This window comes from Lepidochelys kempii, chromosome 2 (genome assembly GCF_965140265.1).
Source record: "Lepidochelys kempii isolate rLepKem1 chromosome 2, rLepKem1.hap2, whole genome shotgun sequence".
NCBI classification, from domain to species: Eukaryota; Metazoa; Chordata; order Testudines; family Cheloniidae; genus Lepidochelys; species Lepidochelys kempii.
Window position 1 is genome coordinate 4,185,395 of NC_133257.1, and position 24,401 is coordinate 4,209,795.

General features: G+C 52.6%; 1 protein-coding gene across 2 annotated transcripts in view; it reads right to left on the reverse strand.

The window, feature by feature from the left end:
• Positions 1-24,401, reverse strand: part of LOC140906297 (1-phosphatidylinositol 4,5-bisphosphate phosphodiesterase gamma-1-like) — a 138,264-nt gene that overhangs the window by 34,142 nt on the left and 79,721 nt on the right. For both annotated transcript variants that reach the window (XM_073329953.1, XM_073329954.1), the window contains 3 exons: positions 8,728-8,877; positions 7,714-7,807; positions 7,264-7,311 (listed from right to left, as the gene is read on the reverse strand). In XM_073329953.1, the coding sequence (XP_073186054.1) occupies positions 7,264-7,311; positions 7,714-7,807; positions 8,728-8,877 (292 nt within the window). The remainder of the gene's footprint in view (positions 1-7,263; positions 7,312-7,713; positions 7,808-8,727; positions 8,878-24,401) is intronic.

Genomic DNA, 24,401 nt, shown 5'->3' on the forward strand with positions numbered 1-24,401 from the left:
GTGGTTCCAAAATTGAATCACTTCAGGTTGTGAAAAGAAAAGGAGGAATTGTGGCACCTTAGAGACTAACAAATTTATTTGAGCATAAGCTTTCGTGAGCTACAGCTCACTTCATCGGGTGAAACTCCCTAGTGTGGACACACTGAAGTGGTGTGGTTTGCGTGGCTGCAGTCCATGTCACATAGAACTGGCAGGTACGGAACAGGGTTTGTTCCTGAGCTAGCTGAACGCATGCAGAGCAGACATTTCATTCAGGAACATGCACCGATTCCAAATAAACAAAGGTGAGCCACTGTGAGAGGTGAAGTTCCAGGCACTGGAACTCAGAAATCGGTCAGACAGACTGGCTGAGCAAACCTAGGGATCTCCCATAGCTCATTTAAAAATATGAGTTACTTAATCTCCTCCTACTAAGGAGGGACTAAGGTATTTGTATTAGAATGACACCATCTACTGGGGACGGAGAGAAGGGCAGTTCAGAAACCTGAGAACTAAGACTGATACCTGGAAAGCAGGTCTGGTGAACAGACCAGTTGGGAAGATATTCGATCCCTCTGTCTGATTTTGGGCCGCACAGTTATTTTGCATAGTGCTCTTAAAAATACCAGCAGCCAGAGGGTCCTTGCTGCGTACTTGCCATGAGGGTTGTAGCCATAGAATCATAGAAAATAAGGGTTGGAAGAGACCTTAGAAGGTCATCTAGTCCAATCCCCTGCTCAAAACAGGACCAACCCCAACTAAATCATCCCAGCCAGGGCTTTGTCACGCTGGGCTTTAAAAACCTCTCAGGATAGAGTTTCCACCACCTCCCTAGGTAACCCATTCCAGTGCTTCACCACCTCCTAGGGAAACAGTGTTTCCTAATATCCAACCTAGACCTCCCCCACTGCAACTTGAGATCACTGCTCCTTGTTCTGTCATTTGCCACCACTGAGAACAGCCGAGCTCCATCCTCTTTGGAATCCGCCTTCAGGTAGGTGAAGGCTGCTATCAAATCCCCCCTAACTCTTCTCTTCTGCAGACTAAATAAGCCCAGTTCCCTCAGCCTCTCCTCATAAGTCATGTGCCCCAGCCCCCTAATAATTTTTGTTGCCCTCCACTGGACTCTCTTCAATTTGTCCACATCCTTTCTGTAGTGGGGGGACCAAAACTGGATGGAATACTCCAGATGTGGCCTCACCAGTGCCGAATAGAGGGGAATAATCACTTCCCTCGATCTGCTGGCAATGCTCCTACTAATGCAGACCAATATGCTGTTCACCTTCTTGGCCACAGGGTCACACCGTTGACTCATATCCAGCTTCTCGTCCACTGTAATCCCCAGGTCCTTTTCTGCAGAACTGCTGCTTAGCTAGTCAGTCCCCAGTCTGTAGCGGTGCATGGGATTTTTCCATCCTAAGTGCAGGACTCTGCACTTGTTCTTGTTGAACACATCAGATTTCTTTTGGCCCAATTCTCCAATTTGTCTACGTCACTCTGGACCCTATTCCTACCCTCCAGCATATCTGCCTCTCCCCAGAGCTTAGTGTCATCCACAAACTTGCTGAGGGTGCAGTCCATCCCATCATCTAGATCATTAATGAAGATGTTAAACAAAACCGGCCCCAGGACCGACCCCTGGGGCACTCCACTTAATACTGGCTGCAAACTAGACATTGAGCCGTTGATCACTACTCGTTGAGCCCGACGATCTAGCCAGCTTTCTATCCACCTTATAGTTCATTCATCTGATCCATACTTCTTTAACTTGCTGGCAAGAATACTGTGGGAGACCGTATCAAAAGCTTTGCTAAAGTCAAGATATATCACATCCACCGCTTTCCCCATATCCACAGAGCCAGTTATCTCATCATACAAGGCAATCAGGTTGGTCGGGCATGACTTGCCCTTGGTGAATGCATGTTGATTGTTCCTGATCACCTTCCTCTCCCTCAAGCACTTCAAAATGAATTGCTTGAGGACTTGATTCATGATTTTTCCAGGGACTGAGGTGAGGCTGACTGGTCTGTAGTTTCCTGGATTCTTCTTCTTCCCTTTTTTAAAGATGGGCACTATATTTGACTTTTTTCCAATCGTCTGGGACCTCCCCCGATGGCCACGAGTTTTCAAAGATAATGGCCAATGGCTCTGCAATCACATCCGCCAACTCCCTCAGCACCCTCGGATGCATTGCACCTGGCCCCATGGATTTGTGTATGTCCAGTGTTTCTAAATAGTCCTTAACCTGTTCTTTCACCACGGAGGGCTGCTCACCTCCTCCCCATACTCTGCTGCCCAGTGCAGTAGTCTGGGAGCTGACCTTGTCTGTGAAGACTGAGGCAAAAAAAGCATTGAGTACTTCAGCTTTTTCCACATCATGTGTCACTAGGTTGCCTCCCTCATTCAGTAAGGGGTCCACACTTTCCCTGACCTTCTTCTTGTTGCTAACATACCTATAGAAACACTTCTTGTTCCCCTTCCCATCCCTTGCTAGCTGCAACTCCAGTTGTATTTTGGCCTTTCTGATTTCACTCCTGCATGGCCGAGCAATATTTTTATACTCCTTAGTCATCTGTCCAAGTTTCCACTTCTTGTAAGCTTCTTTTTTGTGTTTAAGCTCACCGAAGATTTCTCTGTTAAGCCAAGCTGGTCGCCTGCCATATTTGCTATTCTTTCTGCACACCAGGATGGTTTGTTCCTGCGCCCTCAATAAGGCTTCTTTAAAATACAGCCAGCTCTCCTGGACTCCTTTCCCCCTCATATTAGCCTCCCAGGGAATCCTGCCCATCAGTTCCCTGAGGGAGTCAAAGTCTGCTTTTCTGAAATCCAGGGTCTGTATTCTGCTGTTGTCCTTTCTTCCTTTTGTAAGGATCCTGAATGCGACCATCTCAGGGTCACTGCTGCCTAGGCTGCCACCCACTTACACTTCTGGAGGATCTGGAGGATGAGAATGATCTGGAGGATGGTGTAGATTGCACGCTCAGCAAATTTGCGGATGATACTAAACTGGGAGGAGTGGTAGATACGCTGGACGGGAGGGATAGGATACAGAGGGACCTAGACAAATTGGAGGATTGGGCCAAAAGAAATCTGATGAGGTTCAATAAGGATAAGTGCAGGGTCCTGCACTTAGGATGGAAGAATCCAATGCACCGCTACAGACTAGGGGCCGAATGGCTAGGCAGCAGTTCTGCGGAAAAGGACCTAGGGGTGACAGTGGATGAGAAGCTGGATATGAGTCAGCAGTGTGCCCTTGTTGCCAAGAAGGCCAATGGAATTTTGGGATGTATAAGTAGGGGCATAGCAAGCAGATCGAGGGACGTGATCGTTCCCCTCTATTCGACATTGGTGAGGCCTCATCTGGAGTACTGTGTCCAGTTTTGGGCCCCACACTACTAGAAGGATGTGGATAAATTGGAGAGAGTCCAGCGAAGGGCAACAAAAATTATTAGGGGTCTAGAACACATGACTTATGAGGAGAGGCTGAGGGAGCTGGGATTGTTTAGTCTGCAGAAGAGAAGAATGAGGGGGGATTTGATAGCTGCTTTCAACTACCTGAAAGGGGGTTCCAAAGAGGATGGCTCTAGACTGTTCTCAATGGTAGCAGATGACAGAACGAGGAGTAATGGTCTCAAGTTGCAGTGAGGGAGGTTTAGATTGGATATTAGGAAAAACTTTTTCACTATGAGGGTGGTGAAACACTGGAATGCGTTACCTAGGGAGGTGGTAGAATCTCCTTCCTTAGAGGTTTTTAAGGTCAGGCTTGACAAAGCCCTGGCTGGGATGATTTAACTGGGAATTGGTCCTGCTTTGAGCAGGGGGTTGGACTAGATGACCTTCTGGGGTCCCTTCCAACCCTGATATTCTATGATTCTATGATTGATTCTATGATTCCCCTATCAATTCTTCCCTGTTTGTGAGCAGCAGGTCAAGAGGAGCACGGCCCCTAGTTGGTTCCTCCAGCACGTGCACCAGGAAGTTGTCCCCAACACTCTCCAAAAACTTCCTGGATTGTCTGTGCACCGCTGTATTGCTCTCCCAGCAGATGTCAGGGTGACTGAAGTCCCCCATAAGAACCAGGGCCTGTGATCTGGAAACTTCTGTTAGTTGTCCGAAGAAAGCCTCATCTACCTCATCCTCGTGGTCTGTTGGTCTATAGCAGACACCCACCACAACATCACGCCACGAGAGAGCTCTTCTCTGAAAGACTAACATGTGTGTGACTTCAGCAAAAGAACCCCAAGTCAGCAAACTTTTAGAGATGGTGGGCCCGGATCCCCAGCCAGTGTAAATCAAGGCAGCTTTACTGACTTCACACAGTCCCACCCACTCATGGTTACGTGTGCCAGTGTGTATTTGTCTGCAGAACAAGAAGAGGAAGTGGGCCCAGCCCAGTCCTTCCAGTCCCAGGCCTTGCTGGGGATTTGGCTTGGAAGGGATGTGAGCAGAATCTAGCATGCTATTGTGCTTAGTTCTTCACTGGCTTTCTGTCATGCTTCTCGGGGCTAGGTATGGGCTGAATGACTGCAAGAGCTGATAAAAACAACAAGGAGTCTGGTGGCACCTTAATAGGGTGACCAGACAGCAAGTGTGAAAAATTGGGACGGGGGTGGGGGATAATAGGAGCCTATATAAGAAAAAGACCCAAAGATCAGGACTGTCCCAATAAAATCGGGACATCTGTTCACCCTCACCTTAAAGACTAACAGATTTATTTGGGCATAAGCTTTCATGGATAAAATACCACTTCTTCTTCTTCTTCTTCTTCAGATGCATCTGAAGAATTGGTGTTTTACCCACCATTGGCCTGCTAAACCCAGAGTTCTGAGTTCAATCCTTGAGGGGGCCATTTAGGGATTGGGGCAAAAATTGGGGATTGGTCCGGCTTTGAGCAGGGGGTTGGACTAGATGACCTCCTGAGGTCCCTTCCAACCCTGATATTCTATGATTCTATGATAGTCTCTAAGGTGCCACAAGTTCTCCTTTTCTTCAAGCTATTTGGGTTTCAACAGAACCCAAATGCACAGCCCTGTGTGGCTTGAATCTACAGTTACCCAAGTCAGACAGCAGGTGGCAGCATGTTCTATTCCACTCCTGCTCCCTCCTCTCCCCCACCCCTCCCCACCCCCTTCTGCACTTGCTAGCCTAGTCTACAGCTGCTCATTGTGTTCTTTGGGATTTGAGGGAGGGCCCTGGGTGTAGTTTAGTAGCACGAGTTCTGATCTACACCAGAAAGGGTTCGCTGGTATAGCTACACCAGCAAACCCTCCAAGCACAGACGCAGCTTAGACCAGCAAAAGAGTTCCTTTCCTAGTAGAGATTATCTCAGATCCGTGAACAAAATAACCTGTCCCAGCAAAGGGACTCTTTTTTTGTGGGTATAACTGCATCTACCCTGGGGCTGTTGCTGGTGCAGCTGTGTCAAGTAGGGGAGTGATTTTTTTCACACTTCTCACCAACAGAGCTAGGCCAGCCAAACTTTTCCAAGTAGACTGGGCCTGAGACACCAAGAACCACATCACTTGATTCCGTGCTGGATGGGCCACAAGCCGTGACTTGGAGAGGTCCCTGGAAGGGCTGGGTATTGGTGTGTGACACCAGCAAAGGAAAGGCAGGCAGGAAAAGCTCAGCCGAGTTGCAGAGATGTGGGTCCTGATCCTGAGAAGTGCCAAGTGCCGTCCCCGCACGGGGACTCTGATCAGAGTTGTGGGTGCTCTGAGAGTTCAAAGACCAATCACTGACTGGGATACGGGTGCTCAGCACTGTTCAGGATCAGACCCCAAGCATTGCTTTGCTTTGCTTCAGCTGGCCTCACTGAATTTAACGTGATCAACTTCAACCGCCTTCAGCTCCGCGGCCAGCCTCTGCGCTGTGCTCGGGAACTCAAGGTAGAGCGGCATGGGGTGGGGATAGCACAGGGGGACTCCTGCTGTGTCTCAGAGACTCAGCCGTGCACCTTCCCAGTAGGCCTCCCAGGATCCCTGCCGTGGCATTAATACCGCTGTCATCTGGCACTTTGAATACGCTGTGCATCCCCCAATGGTGTACAAATTCCACCCTGTCGAGCTGGGCTGCTGTGTAAGCCCATTGCTGGTGTACCCGAGTGCTTTGTAGGACAATCCCAGTGGGATAACAAAATATGCCTCATCAAATCATCTCAGTGGGATTCTGCCAAGTGCCTGGTGCACGGAGGCATCCCTGAAGACTCCCGCAGTGCCGTCTCTTGGGAATAGTCCAGAAGGCCTTTCTCCCTTGCTGTGCTTCTATTTCAGACTTGAATATAGCACTCAGGTCCCCAGGGGACACACCCATGTTTTTGTAAAGCCGATTGCTCCTTCCACACTAGCCCCACTTCCTGTCCCATGTCCCATCATTTCCTGCCCTGGCCCCCTCCTCTTCCTGGATGGAACCCCCTCACTTCCTGTCCGATGTCCTGTTTACACAGAGCTGGCATGCGGCAGGGCAAAGAGGTCTGCTGGGCCCCGCCCCAGCAGCCGCGCCTTGTTAGCTAGCTGGACAGAAAGGGACCAAAATGCTGATTAAACAAAACATTTTAAATCCAGTTTTCTTTCCTCCTCCTTGCCCCCCCTTTCCCCCCTGTCCCATCTCCCAACTCCCCACAGCTTCTCAGAGAGACACTGTCTCATTTCCATCTTTTCCTTTTAGTCCTGTTTGGCTCCAGATTCCTTGAGAGCCTGTTCCAGTGGGATCCTGGCCTTGGCCGCGGCTCTGACAATGGGATCAAATTTCCCCCCTGCTTAAGGCCACAATATCTTACAACCTGAGCCTGTCAGACAACCAGCCCTCATCCCGCTGCCTTAGCATGCTCCAAGCTCCCAGTCGAGCCAGTGGAAGTTCGGAGAGCGCGAGGACTGCAGGATCAGGGCTTCTGCTGCTTTATCTCCTGAGGCTTTATCTCCCAGCCTGTGGGGACTGGGTGATGGGAAAGGAGCAGGCATGGCAGGGCTGTGTGGTGGGCAGAGAGTGGCAGAGAGCTGGACGACTGGGCAAGGCCTAATTTTTCCAGCCACCATGAAATGTTTGTCTCCTCTCCCCATCCTCTAAAGAGCTCAAGCATTTCTCAGCTCATGAAGGGGGTTTGCCAGCCTCAGGCCCTATCATGCCAGCTCCCTCCATCCTGCGCAGACCACCCTCCGGTGGCTGCCACAGAAAGTGTGGCAAACCCGGGCGAGAGGCAGATAGTCTTTGCAGTGACACCTGCTAGTATGAAAACGCCGAGGGTCATCAACCTTCCTGTCGTCCCTGCCTGTCTGCCTCACTCACCTGCCTTCTCTCGTCCTGTCCATCAAGTCAAACTGTTTCCGCAGCCACCTAGCAAGAGGATTGAGAAGAAACGGATCAGCCTGGAGCCGAGGGGTCCCAGCAGTGAGGCAGCTAGGAGCACGGTGCAGTTAACGCACATGCTGGGGTGATGGGGTCCGGCCTCTTCCGGAGGGGATTACACCTCAGGAAGGCGTTTCATCCCCTCATCAGCACCCCAGCCAGCTCTGGGGCCCGCATTCGTTCAGTGCTCTCCAGGATTACTGGGCACCCCAAAATGGGGATGAAGGAAAACCAAACTAGCGACCCTGTGTGCTCTTCACTTCCCTGAGTCCCACCTCACTCTGCAGTGCCCAGGGGTGGCTCGGATCTCCCGGCCCACCCAGCCAGGCTCTGGAGTGACGGGACAGAGGGATCCCCAGCCCCCCCAGCAGCCCAGCTCCCTGCCCATACCTTTCAATCTGTAGCGGCGTCTGGGCTTTCTGAGTGTCCGTCACCAGCCAGTTCAGGCCCGTCATCCACAGGTTGACGTCTTCCTCACAGAAGGCTGAGGAGGGAGAAGAGCAGAGTCCAGCAGTGGGAGGAGCGGGGCTAAGGGAAGTTCCCTCTCTGCACTTACACTAGAGATGGGGCCAGGCTGCAATGGTCTGCTCCCGGGCTGACCTCTCCCCGCAACTCGGGGGTGCGGGGATTGAGGGATCTGGCTGCTCCTCATCTCTAGCTGAGTTTAGACAATGCACCGAGATGGTGCTCTTCTTCGTACGGACAACAGCACCATTTCCATCCAGCTGGCTTCACCGTTGGCCAACTGGGAACAGGTACCGACTTCTATTTTTCACGGTGGGTGCTCCACACACGTGCTGCCCTGAGGCCCTGCCCCCCAGTCCGCCCCTCCCTGAGGCCCCGCCCTCATTCCACCTCTTCCCGCCCCCACTCTGCCCCCTCCCCCAGGCCCCCCGCCGGCTCACTGCTCTCCGCTCTCCCCCTAGAGTCTCCCAAACAGGGCTGGTGGGCGCTGAGCCCCCGCTATTTTTCCCCATCGGTGGTGGAGCCCCAGAGCACCCCTGGAGTTGGCGCCTGTGCCAATGGGCCAAATTCACCCTGAGAGTGGCATTCCATCAGGGATGGCCCTCGCTGCGAGTGGGGTCTGGGTGGGGCGCTGTGTCAGGGAGGAGGGATGCTGGGAGAAAGGACTGCTGGAGGGAGATGGTGACAACCTGACCTGTCTTCTCCCTGCTAAGAGGCTTCATGGCCCTCTTCCCCCAGCCCGTGTGTCCACGTCCTGGTTTCCACCACAGCTGACTCCCACCCTCTCCCCTGGGCCAGGACAGAGCTTGGGTGGGTGGGAAAGCTGGTGAGGCCGCCTCATCCATGAAACCTTAACAGCCCTAGGAAGAAATGGGGAAGGGAAAGAATCAAGATTAGACCCTCCCTGCCCGTTGTCACCCTCCATCACCCAGCACTGACCAGCAACACTGAGTGTCCGGAGCCTGAAATCCGGGCCATACAGCATGATGAAACACATGGCGGAGTCCAGTTTCCGAGCATCTTCTGGATATCGTTCAAAATCCCGGGAATTCTTCCCTGGGCGGATCTCTTTTATCTCCCGAATGTCGACTAGAGGAGAAAGAGATGGACACGTGACCCTTTCCCAGAAGCCCATCCTCGTTTTCACTCTTCCATGCCCAGAGCCGCAGCTGCTGTTGTGCAGTGTAGTGATTAATAATGACATATTCCGGCAGTACCTTTTAGCTGGATTGTGTGCATGAAAATAACTCCGGGCCTCACTGAAATGCAGCCACCTCTGGGGTGGAACACAGCAGCTGCTTAACTACATGCAGCAGCTTCAGACAGGACGTGAGGAAGAATCATGTTTCCAATCAAATGCTTAGGAGGAATTTGGGGAGGCAGAATGCATCCAGTCAGAGATATCATTTCTACTCTTGTGAAAAGTGCCATGTGATCAGTTATAACCCCAAGCAGCCAGGACTGCAAGCTTATCTGACGTGCACTCAGTGGCACGGCACCCTCGAGCATGTCACTGGGGCTTTCGGGTCTATGCCATCTCAGAAGGAAGCAGGTTGTTGCATGACCACTTTCTGCAACACATAGGTTTTCCTTGTGGGTCAGCTCTGCAAGCAGATTCGCAGTGGAGCTCTGCAGCATTGTTTATGTATTGTGAGCCTTGGAAGGATTCTGGTTTTACTAGTCAATGTTGATTTCACTGCACACAGACAAACCAATAACAAATCTTTCCACTGATAATAACTGAAATTGACAGCTAGGCAAAGTATGAAAAATGCGGTGTGAGAACTTATTAGAGTTTGCTTTTAGGGTATTTGCTTTGTATGCTTTGACGTAACGCAGCCAGTTTGTGTGTGAACGATTATACAGCTTTAATTTTTTGAATCTCAGCCTCTACTGTCATAACTAATTATTGTCTGACCCATCCCGATAATTTCCCCCACTGTGAAAATTTATATTGATACAACTAAAACAATGCTTAAAAACCCTTAATTTTGTGCTGTTGTGAACAATTAAATTGATAAGCATTTTTAAAAATGCTTAAAAATGAATATTATCCCTCAAAAGGACATATTAAAAAATCAAATTCTGGCAAGCCCAGGTTTTGTAAATATGTATGTAAACAAACAAGAGAGCAGAGGGCAGAGCCCCAGCGCTCAGAAGCAACCCTACAATAACAAACTAAGAGGAAAATAGTTTCAGGTTTCCAACGGGGCTGCAATTCAAAGACTAGAAAGTTATTTTAAAGAGTGCTGGGCAAAGGCCTGGTAACTTTATTTAGGCAAAGCTCTCTCTGAGGGCTGTGGGAGTTTTGCCTGAGTAAAGACTGAGGGGGAAATTCACCCCTGGTCGGCGGCCCAGAACAAAGCCTAGTCAAGTTCATACCCCAGTAGGGCTGGAGAAGGAATCAAGCAGTGCCCTGCTGCACGGGCTGGCTTTCATTCGGCGAGAGAGGACAGCTAAGCCACTGTGTATGACCGGGCTCTCCTTGCATGGTGGGATTCTCGAATGGTGAAAGCCACAAGAATGGAGTTTGCAGATCAACCAGCGTCACTGCTGGGGGAGCTGCGTACTGGCCAGACGTGTCTCAGCCATGGAGTCAGAATGAACCGAGCCCATGGGTATGTGACACAGCCCTGCCCAGGCAGGTGTATTATACCCATGTCTGGTCATTGTCTTGATATTGCACCCAAAGGGCTCCTGTGGGGTCTCTGCCAAAGCTAAGCACTAGCTGGTTCTCATGGGTATTGTGAGGTGTTTGTACAGGAAACCATTTTAGAGTCATGTAACATGTAGTCTATTATGCTCCCAAACTGCTGGAGGTAAAACATGCCATCCCAGGCAGGATGAGTCTCAGAGCTGAGTAACTCAACACTGAGAATAATCGACTAGTCCTGGGTTTGTGATCTGGATCAGGTGCAGGCTGGAGCATCCACAAGACGAAAGGAGCCCTGGACTCTGAATAGGGGACCTTCAGGGGTGAACCGAAGTTACCAAATTGCCTTGACTATGAAACGAGACAAAAGTCTGGATCTGTGTAAGAGGAGAAAGGGCACGAGATGTTCTCCATTACAGAAGTGGCTCTACCCGCAGGAAAGGCGGATCCCAGAGCTCAGGGCTGGACAAACGCAGCAAGGACTGACCATTGGGTGAGAAACACCTTCTCAGATGGCAAAGGAACCGCTTAATAAGTACGGGGTCTAGACTGTTTTATATTTTTCTTTTATCTGTCATCATATGTTGCCAAATCCTTATCGGGGCAAAGGAAGCTCCCTAAAAGTCAGGAGGGCCACCACTGCTTGAACCATGGCCCCCCCCATGCTGCCCCTTCCCCCCAAGACCCCTCCCACACGGCCCTTCCCCTGAGGCCCCGCCCCCTGCTGCCCCTTCCCTGAGGCTCCTCCCCTGCCGCCCCTTCCCCTGAGGCCCCTCCCACACGGCCCTTCCCCTGCGGCCCCGCCCCCTACTGCCCCTTCCCCGAGGCCCCTCCCCTGCTGCCCTTTCCCCTGAGGCCCCAAACACTGCTGCTTCTTCCCACCAAGGCCCCGCCCTCACGCCTCCTTTTTCCCCCAAGATCCCCACCCCCCACTCGCTCTTCTCCGCCCTCTCCCCCTGTCGCTTGCCTTTATGCCCGGTAAAAAGTGGGCAGGCATAGCCCCCTGGCCCTCCTGTTCCAGCACCCCATATCCTTATATTTGCTTTTATTTAAATATTTATCTCAAGCTCGGGCAAATAAACTTCACTTTGGTTTTACTATAGACACGTCTAAGTGCCTTATGCTAAAGAGTGTGTTGAACGGAGGTGACCCCAGTGATTGGGGGGGGCACGGCTTCCCCAGAGGCAGCAGCTCGTTGGGCAGTGTGGGTGTCCAGAAGCCCCGGGACTGGGTACTCGAGTGTAACCAAGCAGGGTGTGTAAATTGCTAGGCTCTACTGGGGAAGAGGGGGGCTTGCGATAGCCCTTGTGTTGCCAGCAGCCGGCCCATTCGCCTGGCACAGACCGGGCTCCCTCACACCGTAAGCGGGTGGCTGATGATTCACCCCGGACACCTCGATTCACCCCCAGAAATGTCACAGGCATCTCAGATGGACGGGAAGGCGGGCTAGTGCTTTACCAGCCTCATCAATAGGGAAACAAGAGGAAAGCCGCCCTACTCCACTCCCAGGCCCACTCTCGAATGGGGACAAGATCACCAGACCCCTGCCCACCGTTCAGTCTCTTTCCAAACAACATCCTGGGGGCCCCACTGCCAGGGCAGGTCTCCAGCCACTCAGAGCCTGTCAGCTGCTGATCTGGGGCCACCAGGTGCCTTCCAAAGGGATCGACTGGCATGGACAGAAGACACGAGGAGGCAGGGCTGAGAGCAGAGGTTGGGAAATAGATTCAGAGCCTGATCCAGGGCAGGGTGCATCCAACTGGGTAGTAAGAAGTGAATCCTCAGTTCTCTGGGAGTAGGGTGCAGGCCTTTCTGCCATGGTTTTCACACATGCCACAAGGCTCCTGGCCATACCATGGAGAAGTGCTGTGATCGGCTGGGCCGAGCGCCAGGCAGGGGTTATGGAACCCCGTGGCCAGTCTCCACCATACGCACATTCACCTTCTCACCCCCTGCCATGCAAAACAGACTGGGAGTGTGGGAGGGACACTGGGCGAGGGGCAGGAGCCAGTGGGATTTTGGCTTATGGAGACACTGGGAAATGGAGCGAGAATGGATGAGACGCTGCACAGGGAACTGGGCTGAGGTGGGGTCATACCAGGAACAGGGGTAGAAGTCACGGAGAGCTGATTGCTTCCTGCCCTGAACCTTGGGTCCCCATTCACACCTGGGCTGAGGGGGGTCAAAAGACTGGCACTCATGCTGGCCAGTGTGAATGAGACACAGGGTGTGGGGCAGAGGGGACTGAAGCCCAGGACCATGGGTAGGGGGCAGAGGAGTCTGACAGGGATATGGGCACCCCTGTGTCGGGGGATGTGACAGAGGAGGCTGACAGGTGTGCAGGCACTGGGAGCCCCTGTGCCAGGGGGATGGAAAAGACAAGGCTGACGGGGGGGGAGGGGGCAGGCACCTCTGTCCCAGGGGGATGGGATGGAGAAGGCTGACAGGTGTGCAGGCACTGGGCATCCCTATGCCCAGGGATGGGACGGAGGAGGCTGATGGGGTGGTGGGCACTGGGCACCCTGTGCTGGGGGGATGGGATGGAGGATGCTGGCAGGAGTGCAGGCATTGGGCACCCCTGTGCTAGGGGGATGGGACGGAGGAGGCTGATGGTGGTGCGGGCACTGGGCCCCCCCGCTGCAGGTGCCAGGAAGGAAGATGCCAGCCTTGGAGCCAGAGCAGCTCCTCCCAGCTCCATTGGCACTGGTGTCTCTCTCTGGCTGGTAAACAGCTCCCAGAGGTCAGGCCTCCTTCGCTAGCAGTCGGGTTACCCGGGTAACACCAGAACGCTGTCAGGAAACCGACAACATCACCCGCATCGGCTGCCAAATCTGATGCTGGCAGCACAGCCGAGGCGAAGAAATCTGCCAGCGGGTCTGGAGAGACACCAGGGTCCGCAGGGGCTGCACAGAGCTGGGGACCAGGGGTCTCAGGATGGGCTGGACAGAGCAGCCCCCTAGGACACTCTGTCCTGCCCCCCATGGAGATGCAGAGGTGGTTTCCCTGTGCAGAGTGCAAGGGGCTATGTCCTGGCTGGGTAACCTGCGCCCACAGAGAAAGGGTCAGACCCCTGCTTAGCTCTCCTGGAGGCATGCCAGGGTGTCAGCAGGGTTTACAGGGCCGGGGTGAGCTGTAGAAACCATTCCCTCTGATAAGGCCAACGCCCCCTTCCCTGTGATCCAGTCCGCTTCCCTCTCCCTGGATTGAGTGTCTGATCCCTTTCACCAACTGCCCGTGAAATAACTTCTTCCTCCGGTGCCCCCACACTGCTTTCCTACGCTCCTGGCAGCGAGACCTTGCTCTGACGTCCCACTCATGTCAGGCAGGTGGCCCAGAAGGACTGGCTGATGTGTCTGAGTGGGGACAGCAGGAATCCAGAGGCTCAGGTAGTGGATAAGAGAGCGGGGCGTGTGTATGTGGGAGACCTCAGCCCAACCTCCTGTCCTCTGCAGCCTCCATTTCTAGATCTCTAGATGGCCCCCTCTCTACAGACCTCAGAAGATTCCTCTGGGAGGTGAGGATAGGGTGAAATCAGGGAGCTCTGGGAGGGAAGGTATCCTGGGGTACCCCCCTTCCCTTGGCATTCTGACATTTGCTGGAACAGAGAGCCCCCTTGTGAGGCCTCGAATGGAAAATCGGTTTTCCACTGACACTATTGATCGGCACTGGCAGAGGATCCAGCCGTGCCTCTGCAAGGAAACAGGTTAGAAGCTTCTTTCACAAAGGGAAAGCGCAGGTCTCCAGCAGCCCTGTGACAGGCCCTGTGTGAGCTCATCAGAGCTGGCAGGCCGCCACGGGGGTCACTCAGTCTAATTCTAGTAACTCCTGAAACTGGACTTTGACCCACTGAATGTTGGCTGTGGGCACTAGGTCCCACCTAGGGGAGACCAACAGTAGCGATTGGCTCTCTCTCCTGCCGTCTGAGTTTGTGCTACACACTGGCAAAATGAATTGGGAGAATCTGGGAATTGCATTTAATGTCTCCTTGTTCAGAGACTCATAATTCAGGAAGCCTGGTCTCGGTCGCTTCAAATTGTGCACAACAGCTCTACTACGAGCCCAGATCTGACCTGTCAGGTTTGAGGTCACTAGATCTTTTCTGTAGATTGTAGAGGTGGAAAGGCAAAACCGTCTTTATATCATGGAAACTCAGTTGCAGTCTTAATTATGGAGTGACTGTTGTTCCTCCCTAGTACACAGGGATCGCTTCGCCCACTGCTGAAATGCAGCCAGCTCTGGAGTGGAGCCCAGCAATTCCTGAGCAGCGCACAGGAACACGACGCAATGGTTTAGGGCACGAAGGGAAGGAGGATCCCACATGCAGTAGGAACTGCACCGAAGTCGGCGGAATGTTGTTACCTGAGTTGGCTTGTGCACAGGACACCCAGCTTAGCACCTCCAGCCGCTTGCAGAAAGTGCCAGGGGATCTGCAATGGCCACCTCGCCCCTGAAAGGCATCATCTGACACCGGGGAGCTGGGGTCATCGCTGACTTGAAGAAGAGAGTGCCCCCTACTGAGTCAGCCACCCCAATCCCTGCAGCACAGCACCCCTAGTTCTGACTGATGGGGGAGAGAGCCCCGTCATGCATCACCATCACCCCTTCCTGCAATGCAGCATCCCCTGACACTGTGCTACCTTCGCTGTTTACGGAGTCCCGACACCACTTCCTGCACATATGGGAATTTTACAGGGCACAGCCTTCCCTTCCCTTTGCCTCCATCGGCCTCCTTATTGCCACATAGGTCACCTTTGAACAAGGAAGTCACTCTCTCTGCTAATCAGTTTCACTTAGGATGACAACAGATGAAGTAAGCAGCAACTGTGTGGGAGCAGATAGCCCTGCGTAATCTGCCCTTGCTATGCCCTGCCCTGTGGTGGGACCAGGGGGATTCTCACCTTCCCCATTGGCATGTGACGTTCATCTCAATATCTCTGATTTCCCCCATCTGTTTCCTCTCCTCTGCCTTATCCAGCCCTCTTCCTCTTTCCCTGACCCCCTTGTTCTCACTCCTTTCCTCTCTCTTTTCTTATTTCGTATGGAGCTTTCTCTCGGTTATTTCTCCAGGTCTAGCCAGGGCAGGGGAAAAGTGCCACATTCACACACTTGGGGCATGAAGTCTCGTGCTTATCTGCAGAGCAGGTACAGCGCAGCCAGTGGCAAAGCCAAGTCTCCCCCCGCCCCCTGCTCTCCTAATGCATCCCCGCCCTGCCTCGATGGACCAACTCAAGGGCTGAGGGGGAAGTTCAGTCTCTGTGCTCCAGTCAAGTCTTGGCCTGTGGATGAGGTTGCTAAGAAAGGGGCTAATGAGTGCCAGTGGAGGTAGTAGGTTTTGCTTAATGCGTGTGCTTAGAATGGACTGAGATCAGCCAAACTCATTTCATACAGGCCAAGAAACAGCCAACACTGCTGGCGACGATTTTCACCATGGGTTGAATCCGAACTGGTGACCTAGAGGTAAAAGGCCCTATGCCCCTTTACAGCCCACAGGACACCCAGATTCACCCCAGCTTTCCCTGTTTTGTTTTTCAGATCTACTCTCCACGTACCCAAATAATCCATCCCATAACCCTCTTCACATTGTTGTCCCACATACTAGCTGTCCCCTTCCAGCGCAGGAGGAGTGGGTAGGACTTCCTATGGAGCTCCTCAAAGTTACTCCCTAATTGGCCAGAGGAGTCAACATCTTTCTGAGATGCCCAGACTGGGAGCGGTATCCCGGCTAGGCCACATCCTTCCCCTCGATATTACGACATCCTGGGTACACGGACATTGGAGTTGGCATTTCCAGTGTGGCTAGACACAAAAATAGGCACTGGGGTAGACACTAAAAATAGCCCTGTAGCCACGGCTGCATGGGCGGCGGGACAGCTAGCTGCTGCGAGTATACAAGGTTTCAGATGGGACGGGGCCCATGCAGCTGCAGCTACCTTGGTATTTTTTAGCAACTTCTACCTGAGCTGGAAATGCCACCTCCAGCTTCGATGGGACCATATTCCATGCCATTCCAGGCCCCGTCACTGGCTCAGAGCTATAGAGGGAGTTAGTGACGGAGCTGGGATCAGAACTGCGGAGTTCCTGGCGGGTGGGATAACGAGGCAGCATGCAGAAATGCAAGGCAGCATCCCGTCCCCCTGCTCTGCAGAATAGGAGCTGACAGCACAGTCAGAAATGAATCCTGCAGCTTGCTGCCCTCACTCTGTGCTTTTCCTCTCCTAGGAGACACCCAGACAGCCCATTTCCCCGACTCTATTCTGGGATGGTTCAGGAAACAACTGAACACAAACAAAGAGCAAGGCTTGGGGGAAAGGACGGGCTTGGCTAACAGAGGGTATAGAAACACATAGCGCAGCACACATGGAATATGGTCAGTTATTAAAAGAACTGAAACCAACCCTTCCTCCCTCATAATTTCTCCTGGGGGAGGGAAAGACAAAAGACCTACAGGGGACAGATGTTAGTCATGTTGTGCAATGCACTTCTGGAAGGCCCTCAAAGGCTCTGTAACGTAAGAACCGGAACAGACTAGGCCGGAGTAGAATAGGATTGATTGATGAACTCAGGACTGGGAGAAAGGAAGGTCTTCGATGCTGAGGGGGAAAGATCCTTCACTGCTCTTCCGGCTGTATGGAATAGGAAAGAAACACTCCTCAACCTCAAGTGACCCTGGCCAAGAAAGAATAACGAAGAAAACACAGAAAACGTACAGCCTCTGAGGAATGATCAGTTCTAACTATAAAATGGTCCGGAGTTACTCTACAGTGGGTCGGTGGCTCTGTAAATCACCTTGCACACCCCTCAGCATGCCCAAAGGAGGACTTCGTACTTGTCCACTCTGTAGTCTTTAGAGCCCCAGACCTGTACCCAAGTCTCCTGGCACTCCTCGTTCAGAGCTTTATTTCTCCTCGGTGCTGTAACAGCGCCTTGGTCATGGGACTCTGATTCTTTTCTGGGTCTAGCAGAGTGACATGCCTCCACATGAGGCAGGGAGTTCCACAGTGGCTTGAGAAAGTACCTCCTTTCATCCTAGTTGCTGAGTTCTTGTAATGCTGGGATGGGATAAATAGAGGCCTCCAACCAGCTTTCTCTGCACTGTGCACTATCATAACAGCGCATCTCATAGCTCGTCTTATTTGCCTGCTCTCTCTAAAGAGGAATGCTCCTCTGGGCCAATCTGAGCTCATCTTTTAATTGAAGACGTCTGCCCAAAGGTGGCAATTTAAAACCACAGGGTGTTTCTCTCTCAGTGCACTCTTATTATCCTCTCTATATAAAGACGCAGACCGTGGGTCAGTAGGGTGGGGTTTCCGTGCTGGGCTCTTTCTCAGCATTTCAGAGACAGCATTTCCAGCTGTTACTTTTGCAGCACTGGCTCAAAGGGTGCCTCGAGGTGTGCCAGTCCAGGGTGGGTGCAGCCAGTAAGGGGCATTGATCGGTGCTGTAATGGTTGTACAAAGGCACGTGTTGGAAATTCTGTGCTCTAAGGACCTCTGTGTGCATGAAGCCCAGCCCTGTAAGATACACTGTTCTACCCTTCATTTGTGTCTGGTGCCAGTGGCTAAGAAAGATTGGTCTTTCGTGATTATACGTTCCATTCTGTTTGACACAGGCAATGACCAGGCACTCGAAAAAAGAGCAGGAATAGTAGAGATGGGGTCAGATCTCAGCACTGTCCCCAGGGGATTGCCAGCATTACAGACTGGCTGACCAGGGTGGGAGACTACCCAGAGCGCTGTGGTTGGAGGTGGGGGGGTCAGTGCTTAATTTGTGCTGGGCTTGCCAGGGCTGAGCCCCGGCACCTCTAGGCTTGGCAGTTCATAGCCCTGGCCCCTCTGGGATGCCGGCCAGCAGCTGCCACTCTCCGGCCGCCCAGCTCTGAAGGCAGTGCCGCTGCCGGCAGGAGCACAGAAGTAAAGGTGGCAAGCTATGGTATCGCCACCCTCACTTCTGCACGGCTGCTGGCAGGGCGCTGCCTTCAGAGCTGGGCGCCCAACCAGCAGCCGCAGCTCTCTGGCCGCCATGGTCAAGAGGGGCGGGCCTGGGTGCATGTCCATGGAAGGGAGCTCGGGGAAAAGGGTGGGGAGGCAGTGGGGCCTGGGGGTGATGGGGACCCCAGGGAGGCAGAAGGGGCCAGGGCAATGGAGGGGGGATGGGGAGGCAGCGGGGGCCAGGGGCACCAAAATACAAGTTTGCCCAGGATGTCATTTTCCCTAAGGCTGGCCCGGTTACAGACACCATGACTTTCATTGACCTTATGGGCATGGCAGTTCTAATAATCTCCTGAAAACCCACTCCTCGACGCCAGCCATTGGTTACGGCAGATCGACCACAGCTCCCCCTGCTGTAGATCACCTTTCTTCCATTGAAAGGAGATCGGAAGCTCTTTGGGGCTGAGGCCACGTCTAACGGTGGGTTTGGAAAGCACTGTCCAACCCGGTGGCTGGCTACGAGGGTGAGGACAGAGAAGGGTGGGCTTGTGCTTCAGGCCCTGGAACTCTGGCAATCTGGGTTCAATTCCCTGCCCTGCCACAGACTCGCTGTGTGACTATGAGCATGTTACTTAATCTCCCAGTGCCTCAGTTCCCCATCTGACATCCCACAGATACTGTTGGGCCAGCACCATGGCTGCATGTGGATTTGGCCACTGGGCAGGGGATTTACATGGGAAGACTGAAGAATTAAATCCTTTTGGCTTGGCCAAATGAACACAAAGGGGGATGGCGCTAACCACCTAGGAGAACAAGATCATGGACATGAAGTGAGAGCAAGTGTTCTGGATAGTCCAAGAGTGCGAGAACTGAATTAACCACAGTAAAATCTCACCTGGGTGGCAGGGAATGTTTCTAGCAGTGAGATCTATTAAGCCAGTGGATCCCAAACCGTGGGCCTCAGAGCATTTGCTGATGGCCTGTAGAAAGCTGGCTGGTCCCCCGATGCTGGTTCCTCCTGCTTGTTTCCAGCTACTACGTCATAGTACAGAAAGCTAAAAATGTTACTTTCCCATCAGAGTTTGCTGCCGTTGCCACAGGAATGCTGGGCGATTGAGAGTGGAAGGAGAGGTGGTTTCCAGGATCATGAATGGGAGGTGAAGTGTCCTCATAATTGTGAATGGAAAGGGGGCTGCCCAGGAGGGAATCTCTCTATTAAGATGTGGCCCACCTGGTGGAAAGGTTTGCGAACCCCTGTGGTAGACAGGGGACGAGGCTGCCAAGGAAGGGGCGAAAGTCCCGCTGTTTGAGGCACTGAAGACTAGACTGGACAGGCAGCCAATGTGACCAAATGGGTCTTCGTTCTCTCACGTCTATGATTCTGGGCCTGTTGCTGGCGTAGCGGAACCTGATTCCAAGGGCTAGGGGTTGGTGCAGCTCAAGGCTGCGGCCCTTACTGGCAAAATCTTGTAACTTCCACTCTCCTTCTCCAGTGTCTCTTCAGAGTTCTCCCGGTGCCCTGCTCATGGCCTTGCCTTCTAGCAGGGGAGAAGGTGCAGCCCTGGCGCACAGGAAGAGCGTCAGAGGCTGTGGGTGACATTATGACAAGGGCGGGCAAGAGACCATAGGGGAAGAAAGCCCCCTCTCCTGGACACTCAATGCATCTCAGGCTGTGAAGGGTGCTTCCCAGAGGGGCCAGCCAGCATGGTGATGAACCTCGGAAGAGCCCTCAGGATGTGCGATAACTGTCACAGGAGGAAAACTACTTGGGGGCCCTTTGTCTGGCAAAGCCTGCCATTAACGAGAAACAATCAGCGCTACGTGGAAAGAGACAGCTAGCGCGGGGTTATTGTGCTGTAGGAGCGAGCAGGAAATGGGTCATTTCCCGGGGAATTTCCAGCAATGCTCCAGCTGGGTTTGTGACACAGTGGCAGGTATGGGGGCAGCTTGAGTGGGCAAGGGGCCAGGCCTGGGAGGGGTCAGGAATGGACTTCTCTATGTGTCACTGTGTTAGTTATCCAGACCCTCAGCTGCCCAGCATCACGTGGGGATGTTCTTGTGTCCTCAGGGGTGTTTGTGTCCGTGCCTTTGTGTGTGTACCTCCCTAATTGGGAGCGTGCCTGTGTGCATCTACGGGTTTGTATGTATGTGTCTGGAGAGAGGAGCGAAAATCCTGAGCCCTGGAGTGCCCACGGGCAGCACCTGTATATGAGAGTGGATGTAGAGAGCAAGCAGGCTTCCCACAAGTCACCAATGCAGCCCCTTCAGCCTCCCCAAACAGCCGGGCGTGGCCCCACCCACACTCCACCCCCAGGGCCCCGCTTTGGCGGCACCGCTGGGCTCCAGAGGCTGGGGTCACGCCGCCCACCTTCCTGGGGCTGGGGAGGCTGCAGCGGTGCCCCCCGCTCTCCCTCCCCGCGCTCTGGGGCTGGAGGGCTTGCGGGCACTAGCCAGCCTGGAGGGGGGGGCCGGCAGCCATGGTGGGGGGCCTGTGGGTTCTGGGGCGCGTGGAAGGGGCGGGGCCTTGGGCAGAAGGGGTGGGGCTGAGGGGCTAGCCTCCCCCAGCCAGAGGTTCATGCACTGCCCATGCCCTTCAGCTGAGCAGTTCAGAGGTCCTTGCTCTAGATCTGGGATGGCCAAACTGCGGCTTGTGAGACACATGCAGCTCTTTTACAATTAAGATGCCCCCCATGCTCCCCCCATTCTCCACCTACCAGACTGGTGGGGGAGGAAGCTCGGGGCTTCTGCCCTGCGGCGGGGTGGTGAGGCTAGGAGCTTCTGCCAGAGGCAACTGGTGCCTGCTGAGAGTGGGGGGCACAATTTAAAGGTTGCCCCCCCCAACAGCTTGAGTCACACACCCCCAGGCACACACATCCCCTCTTGCCCTCAGAGGCCTCTCCCTGCAGCTCCCAGGTGTTAGTTCTGCATGGAGAGGCAGCAGCAAACAGCTGGGAGCTGCAAGGGGGCTGCTGCTTTAGCTCCACGGGAGAGGCAGCAGCAAAAGTCGCGGCTCTCCCTGCAGCTCCCAGCTGTTTGCTGGTGCCTCTCCCCATGGCCACAGCTCCCAGCTTCACTGCTCCAGCAGCTGCTGTGCAGGGAGGGGGCCTGGCAGCATCATGTGTCAGAGCGGGTCCAGCAAACCCTGGCAAAAATCAGGGGGTAGGGAGGTGGCTCGTGATCTCATGTGCCCCCCTATGTCACCTCCAGCTTCTTCCCAGGAGGGAGGGGAGGCTTGGGGCTTCAGCCACACAGGGCATGCCTGCTGTGGCTCGGGACTTTAGCAAGAGCGGGGCTAAAGTCCTGAGCCCCGGCAGGTACCTCCCACAGGGTGAAGCCCCGAGCCCCAGCAGGTGCGCCCTGATTCTCAAACATCTAAGATTGTTGTATGCGGTTCGGACGGTCCGTAAGTTTGGCCACCCCTTCTCTATATAGTCATGTTGGGTCATTTTAGGCTCTCCCAGCTTTTCTGTTCTACAGAGGAATGGGTCACTGGGAATAAGGACAACTTCTTAAGCTGGTTCTTCCGACATCTGGAGACCAGTACAAATAAACACAAGGTGGGATGGGGAATTGGAACCTCCTATAAGGGAGAGAAGATGGTGGCCCGTCCAGCAGTTTAGTCATCATGCGCCTGGCCTGGTGGGGAGAGGATCAGTGAATCACACGTGGCAGATATTAGTCATGTTGCCTAATGCATGACTGGAAAGCATCAGAACCGAGACAACCTCTGCAAAAGGAAGAGAGGAGCGTCTCAGTGAAAATAGTAACAGATGGCAGATAATCAAAGGAGGGAGAGAATCAGAATGGGAGAGAGAGAGCGGGGAAACGGAGAGCTAGAGAAGAGTGAAAGAAAGCAGGATACAAAGTGCAAGCACCATTCTGGGACCTAACCCTGTCTCCGCTGCTCACACCTCTCCATCCACTGATGCAAAACTTCTTTGGAATGAAAGCCACACACGAGCAATTTCAAAGCACCTTTTGTTCACTTTCAGGCCCCTTAAACTGCACAGCACTGAACGTCAGGGTACCTGCTGAGCATGGTTCCAGTGGGCCCATTGCTCACGCCCAGATCAAGCAGCAAAATCCCTGACACTAAACACAGCCGTTTGTACTTGACCGAGACTGGCTGCAAAACAATACATGCTGTTCAGGACATCTGAAACTTGACCCCTACCTCCCACCCTCCGCAGACAATGGGGCCATTCGTGCTGCAGGTTCCTCTCTTGTGGTCCTATTCTGCAGGCCTGCAAACCCAGCGTGCATCCCAGAGACCACCTGGAAAGTGGGAATCCACCCACACATAGGCCAGGCAAGACCAGTTCCCAGTGCAGGTCAGCGACTTCCCACATTCCCTATCAGCACTATGCAGCAAAGATCCAAGGCAGAAATAACATGTGGCAGCTCTGGGTGGGGGATCATTTCAGGGGACAGTCGGGGACAGGCTGCTGGGGCGTCTACTTAAGGTGGGGGCACTAGAGATCTGAAAGCCCCCAGCTCATCACCAATGCATGGGCTTCTGGCTGGTCAGAAGACAAGTCCCTGCTTTAGAGAGGGGAAGAGGTGGGTGGAGATAGGAGAGATTGAGTGAACTAGGGAAGGGAAAGAGACTGCTGTTTTAGCAGTTTAAACCAAACTGCATTTTCCCCATGGAAAAGTCCTATGCGGTTTGACAGGCATGGAACCAAGAGAGTTCTAAAGAAATGTAACTGGATTTTGTTGACTTTACTCTAAAATGCTATAGAACAGATGATTCCCACCTTTTGGAGCCGTCCTGTGAGATTCCACAGAAGGAGTAGTATTTTCTGTTAAATTCATCAGGAGATTCCAAAACCCTGCCGAAAGGTTATAAGTGTCCATCCCCTTCCACAGGACCTTTCAATAAGGGTGGTGATCGATTTACCTATTTTCTCATACTGTGCCCATCACCATCTGTGTGCCTCCCAAACAGACAGCTCCTTCCTCCGCCCCACAAAGCCATCGGGATAGTCCCAAATCACCCTTAATTATTATTAATTTCATCAGGATTCAAGGAGAGTCATGGTAATAAAAGTGACTGTAAAACAGTGTTGATTGGGTTCCATATTCTCCAGCAGGGATTGCCAGATCAAACAGAACTGATGAACCAAACCAAGATCTGGAGGCTTCAGGATGGATGAGTGGGGACAGATTGAAAGAGCTGAAGATGGTTGCTCTTACAGTAGATTTAGATAAGTAGGGCTGCCAAGCGATTAAAAAAATTAATCACGATTAATCACTTGATTAATTGCACTCTTAATAATAGGATACCATTTTTTAAAATATTTTTGGATGTTTTCTACATTTTCACATATATTGATTTTAATGACAACACAGAATACAAAGTGTACAGTGCTCACTTTATATTTATTTTTGATTACAAGTATTTGCACTGTAAAAAAACAAAACAAATAGTATTTTCAATTCACCTAATACAAGTACTGTCATGCAATCGCTTTATCATGAAAGTTGAACTTACAAATGTAGAATTATGTACAAAAAAACTCCATTCAAAAATAAAACAATGGAAAACTTCAGAGCCTGCAAGTCCACTCAGTCCTACTTCTTATTCAGCCAATCGCTAAGACAAACAAGTTTGTTTTCATTTTCAGGAGATAGTGCAGCCCCACTTCTTGTTTACGATGTCACCTGAAAGTGAGAACAGGTGTTCGCATGGCACTTTTGTAGCCGGTGTTGCAGGATATTTACGTGCTAGATGTGCTAAAGATTCATATGTCCCTTCATGCTTCAACCACCATTCCAGGGGACATGCATCCATGCTGATGTCCGGTTCTGCTCAAAAACAATCCAAAGCAGTGCAGACCAATGCATGATCATTTTCATCATCTGAGTCAGATCCCACCAGCAGAAGGTTGATTTTCTTTTTTGGTGGTTCGGGTTCTGTAGTTTCCATATCAAAGTGTTGCTCTTTTAAGATTTCTGAAAGCATGCTCCACACCCCGTCCCTCTCAGATTTTGGAAGGCACTTCAGATTCTTAAACCTTGGGTTGGTTAGA